At 45.3% G+C, this 6,033-nt stretch overlaps 1 protein-coding gene across 1 annotated transcript; it reads right to left on the bottom strand.

The window, feature by feature from the left end:
• Positions 1 to 1,131: 1,131 nt before the first annotated feature.
• Positions 1,132 to 5,249, bottom strand: LOC114790287 (acidic leucine-rich nuclear phosphoprotein 32 family member E-like). Its single transcript, XM_028980225.1, has 7 exons — positions 5,041 to 5,249; positions 3,552 to 3,701; positions 3,341 to 3,463; positions 3,082 to 3,241; positions 2,655 to 2,782; positions 2,440 to 2,494; positions 1,132 to 2,313 (listed from the first exon to the last, which is right to left on the bottom strand). The coding sequence occupies exons 1-7, from the start codon at positions 5,092 to 5,094 to the stop codon at positions 2,228 to 2,230; spliced, it is 756 nt and encodes a 251-aa protein (XP_028836058.1). The 5' UTR covers positions 5,095 to 5,249; the 3' UTR covers positions 1,132 to 2,227.
• Between the last annotated feature and the right edge of the window lie 784 nt (positions 5,250 to 6,033).

Raw genomic sequence — 6,033 nt, 5'->3', positions numbered from 1 at the left:
GTCGGTGCAGTGGAACTGCTGTTAAAGTGCTCTAGAAATAAAGTAGACTTGGCATTACATCAATCAGCCATAACACAAACCACGTATCTAAACACTGCTGCCGACCAAGTCGAGTCCTTTATGCCGGGGCATTTCCAGATGCCAGTGTGCCCCACCACATGCCCGATACCTCAGCATAGCTTAGGTGGTCTAGTGGACTCAAGGCATCAGTAACCAAAACAGGCGCTAACAACAGGCTGCATGATGGTCCTGCTGTTAACAACGTGGCTTCACACCTCCAAAGTTGTGAGTTCAAATCCTGGCTGGAACATTGTGTGTTTGTAGTTTGCATTCCTCTGGTTTCCTCCTGCCATCCTAGGTGGACTGGCGACTCTGAATTTTCTGTGTGTGTGTACACACGGCCATGCAACAAGGTCAGGTTGGGGACATTTTCATGACACAGGTCACCCACATGGCTAGACTGAACACACCAACAAAACACAAGGTAGGTATACTGCACCAACAAAGTCTTTCCTAGACAAAGATTTCAAAGCAAGGCGTGCTGTTTCAGCTCTTTCAAAGAAACACAAAGAAATAAGAAATGTTCGGGATCGGTGATGACATGGTTGGCCACAGAACCTTAAACAAATCAAGCGGAGTTCCCTTCAAAATATTTTTGCACCGCAAACTAGCACACTTGATATAATCATAAGTGGGGGGAAAAAAAAGATCAATCATATTGTCAGAATCTATCCTCTTATGTCACTAACCTCTCAAGTGGGAATCAGATGGGAGGAAATAATGAACCAATTGTGCAATCTTATTTCAATAGCTCATATTCTCTTTCATTTCCTATACGCCTGACTGAAGCTGACCAATAAGAGTTAATAAGTCTCCAACACCACCTAGTGGTCCAATTTATTAATAGTAATAACATTCATTTTGGGTTTAAAAACTATGTTTCTTTTTTTTTTAAACTTTGCTATTTCTTTTGCTCGTAAGAGGATTAAAGAACGGATTAGTGTTATATGCTTAAATGCTACGATAAGAAAAAGAACACAATCACAAATCTCCAGCACCAGAAAGACAAAAAGCAAGTCAAATGAATTATTTTACTTAAAAACACTCTTTAGAAGATTACAGCACACAAACTCCAAAACACAGGTTTATTGACAGCTGAGGACCAAAAATATAGCTATATTGAGGAAAATCAAAGGTCTGAATCTTATCCTGACCTGTGCTTTGCATTACTCCAAAAAGGACCAAAGATATTGCAAGTTTTTAAAAGATAAAATAGTTATTAACAAAAGGACTACATGATAGATGGATCAGGATCTATTTACAGGTCAAACAGCGTAAAATTCACTCTAAAAATCATAAAAAAAGAGACAGAGAGAAAAGCAGTCGAAGTGAGCAGTACTAAGTAAGAAACAGTGAGATGACCGATTATACTTCTGGAGATCTATGGAAGCCTCCAAAATTTTGGTCCACCTGAGCATTTAAGTTCTGATTTCTGATCATTAGGAGTTGAGCAGTATGCCTCATCTGGGATATTCAGAGATCTCCTACAGCCTTTTGCCTTAGCAACAATGACAGGTCATTAACATACTATGCTTAATAAAAAAAAACAAAAAAAAAAACACACAATTCCCAACGTTGCACATAATAGGTTAATGATTCCTATATTCTATGCCAAAGGGAGGCAAAATGCAAAAAGACAAACCTTTTGAGGCTGGAGGACATTAATTCATTATTACACAAAGCTTTTATAAATCTTGCTGCTTGGAGATATTTAATCACCTATATAAAATCAGACATAAGTGACACAAAAGGTAGGTTTTGCTCTAAATAACTGGATTTTAGGGGGAGTCACGACAATGGCAAACATCAATAGAGGGTGCCGTTCGTCTTCTAGCAGGATTCTTACAAGACATTACAAAAGGAATGTGTGAATGAGGCCTAAGAGACAGAACCTTACCCACTTCACATGTAACAAGCCCACCACATGCAACCAGAACATTGCGCAAAAGTGCCAAAAAGGGCTGGACGTTACGCATCCTCACCTGTGCTTGTCATTTTGGAATTAAAATCTTGCCATTTTGCATTGTATGTGGGTGGGTGGGGGAGTAACACTTTATCCACTACAGTGATATCTATGATATACAAAGAAACTGAAAACCCAAAGACCATTTCATGTTTCTCATCTATAGCTTAATTGTAGAACACACACTCGTTTCACTGGACAGTGCTAGTCGTCATCCTCTTCATCGTCCTCGCCCTCGTCATCTGGGTCTCGCTTTCGCTTCTCCCCCTGAACTACAGCACCATCTTCATCTGTTGTGAGAAAGCAGACATTTGGCAGTTACGGGGACAGTCCCACAGAGGTCTTCCTCATGTACACAATGGTAGTAGTGGGGCTTCCTGTCCCACTTAACTATGGTCAGATGGACAGGTGCTTACCCTCAACGTCTTCCTCCTCTTCCTCTTCTACATAATCGTCGTCATCTTCTTCATCCTTCAACACAAAGACATGCATCAATTTTAAAACAAATCCAAAACTATTACATTTACGAGGCAATCATTAAATCTCATAAATACAAATTTTGTCTGGTTATGGCACTCAGACCAGGTTTTTTAGACAAAGATTGATATTTCCGAAACAGAAAAGTCACTACCTGAATGCCTTCTTTCATGAGATAAGAGAGGCCAACTTCCTCTTCACCTTCTGAGCCATCCTCATCATCTTCATCATCTTCACCGTCACCAGTTGGCCCAGCACCATCCTCATCCTCATCATCATCATCTGCACAAAGTAATCATAAAACAGGGCTTCTCATTTCAATTCAGTGCACTGATAAATTCCATCCCATCATCAGACTACATGAAATATTTTGGTGAGAACACACTTCACACTCTTCTAGAGTAGAAGTATGCAGATGATACTCTGACTTGGACCCGAACATAATTGAAGTCACATGGGTTCATCCAGATGGCAAAAAAACTGCAAAAGGGATAATTTAACAGAAGAATACTACACTTGAAGAGCTGTGAACCAAAGAAAAAAACCCTTCAAACCCACATGAATTTATATTCTAGACCCACCATCATCTGCTTCTGAATCTGGTGCTTCATTGTCTTCCTGGTCAAAGCCATCCAGATAGGTGACCTGTGGCAGCAGCTCAAAAATGCCATCCCTGTAGTCCTCTAGCGAGGTGATCTCACAATTAAACAGGTCCAGGCTCTTCAGGTTCTTCAAATTTTGCTACATAAAAAAATGAAGAAAAAAATAGATTAAGGCAACACAGAAACACAAAACCAAAAAGTTGGACTTCCAGAAAGGAGGACACCCATTGGGACTTACCAGAGCTTCTACCGTGCTCAGATCTTTGATCTTGTTTCCACTTAAGTTCAGGTAAGTCAGATTGGGGCATTTCTCTGATAACACCTCTAAGCCTCCTGAGATGCTGTTATCACTAATCTCCAGCTGCACAGATGCAAATGGATATTATGCACAACGTACTCAACGTACACGAGCTTAATAATGGAACCCAGAACTTTATTTAGGTGCTTACCTTGCGCAGTTTTGGCAGGGAGGGCAATTTTGACAGAGCGGTGAGACCCACGTTCACCATACTCAGAAACTCCAGTCCCGTGAAGTCATCAGACATGCCTTCCACTTCTCCATCACTGGACCGGCAATTATCCACCACTAGCTCGGCAACCTACATCGCAAAATATGACAATGCCTTGGTTAGACCGAACGGTGGTGCAGGACAAGGGTGAAAGTCATTCTATTTACCTTTTTCTTCCTCGATAATAGCAGAGGAATCCCCTCCCCAAACTGTCAGTGTATTAATATGCTCCCCTGTGGCAGGACTATTGTCATTTCTGTTGAGAGCTCCAACCAAAGAATACTTTTTGGAAATATTTAATGCCTCTAGCTCATTTAATAAGTTTTAATCAGATTTTATCTTTCAATAAAAGGTACCCAACCCTTACTGCAGAAATAGCAGACACCTGCCAAACGTCTACCACATGTTTCGCTTAAGATGCACTAAAATTCATGGACACGTGGAGATGTTTTTCCATTTCATCGCGATTATTTTATACTATACAGAATGGCCTCCGTGGGAGCAGTGGGCAGCCACGAAAGGCACCCGGGGAGCAGGGTGTGGGGACGGTGCCTTGCTCAGTGGCACCTTGGCGGTTCGAACAGGCAACCTTACGATTACCGGCCGGCTTCACTGCGAGGTGACAAACATCTGGACTAATTTCATACCATTTCAATTCAAATTCCAATGAGTATTAAAGTCAAAGAGCAAAATACTACTGAATCATATCAAACCAAACTGTGAAAGTGTGTATAGATATACAGGAGTACATGTACACATGTTGGCCATAAAACGCATTACTCACTCAATTCGTTTTAAAATAAGAATGATCACTTTTACTGCGCGCCCCCACGCGTTACTGTACGGTTCACGATTCTACACATGTCACATTGTCGTCGCCCCCCCCCTCCTCGGTCCTTCCATGACGGCACACTGGACGGCTGGAGCCACGCTTGGTGCGAACCGAACTACACGCGAATTTAAACGGCGGCACGTCGACCCGGTGAACCGCTGCCGAACACGAGGTTCGATGCACCTCGGGGACACGCGGCGACAGAACTAGAACAACACATCAAAAGTCCACGCTGCCTCCGCGTCCCCCGCGATGGTTTAATGACGAGGCTGTTTCGGCCGGAATAAATGGAGGTGAGGGTGGCGGAGGCGGCAGACCCCGGAGACGCCCCCCGACTCCCGCGACCGCGGCGTCCGAGGACGCACACCGAACCGAAGTTCAGCGAAGTTTTGCCCGGTTCAGCACCAGCGTCCCTCCGGCGCGCCGGGCGCGTCGTTGGCGGGTGTGTGTGGCGCGTCGGCGCGGGTTCCGCTCATCGCGCCCGAGCAAACGGTCCGCTTTCCCGGGTCTCGGTTCCCGGTGCACCGCGGAGCCGGCCTGCGGACTTCGCCGCCCCGATGCAATTCTTTCCCCAAACTTGTGTGCATATTACCGTACCTCGGCCGGGGTCCTGTTCCTCAGTTCTAAACTGATCCTCTTCTTCATCTCCATCGTCGAGTCGATTTGCGGGAGGAAGCAAAAAAAAAAACAACAAAACAAACCGAACAAACACGCCGGAGTCGAAATCAATAAAAAGGGAAATTAAAGGAGGACAAAGTGTCGAGGTGTGACACGCCGCTCTATCCCAGTCAATGGCCGCAACACGATTACTTTGCCACCATGTTACTTCGCACCCAATTCCCCCTCTAAGCCCCGCCTTCTTTGCGTTTCAGTGGGCTGGCCTTGCTGTCTCGCACCTGATTGGTCGGCTTGGACGTCACTCAAACTCGCCCAGCGAATTATCATAATGTATTCCAAGCGGCCAAGACAATTGGCCAGAGCCGAACACACATTCCGACCAGGGGCAGCCAATCAGCGTGTCGGCACACCGTTTTTAAACTCTCCTGCCGCCCTCCTCTTTGTTCTCATTGGCGCCATCTGGAAAGCGCCACGCTATTGATAAGACAGCCTGCTGTTTTTTTTATTTTTATTTTATTCTTTCTGGGTTTGCGCGAGTTAAACTGGGCGTTAAGTATCCGGTAAATACTTCGTGGTGCCCTCTCTCAGGCCACTCCAGGCGCTTATTTCTGTCCCTTCGTCCGCCTCGTTTTATTGTGGTTGGCGAGCCCCCGTTGCAGGCATCGCGTTATCAAAATGGCTGCCGAGACGGTAATGAGCGCCCGAATCCTCCGGCTACGTCGCGCTGTCCCGTGCAATGCGACACCACGGAAAGGTTTTCAGGTGCCACGTCTCCCCGCATCAACCCGAAGTACCCGTGGTTGCAAACCCGGCGCCGTGAATTACGTGGGGGGTTTATTTAACGCGGCATGAAATATTCCGGGAGGCGGGAGCTTGTTCGTTCGCCCGGTCACCCTTTATATGGCAGGACGGACTACGTTTACACCCCAAAAACGCAGCGAACGTAGTGCACACGTTTAAATGCCCCGGCGC

This window comes from Denticeps clupeoides, chromosome 5, assembly GCF_900700375.1.
Source record: "Denticeps clupeoides chromosome 5, fDenClu1.1, whole genome shotgun sequence".
Classification (NCBI taxonomy): Eukaryota; Metazoa; Chordata; class Actinopteri; order Clupeiformes; family Denticipitidae; genus Denticeps; species Denticeps clupeoides.
This window is presented reverse-complemented; position numbering and strand designations above follow the sequence as displayed.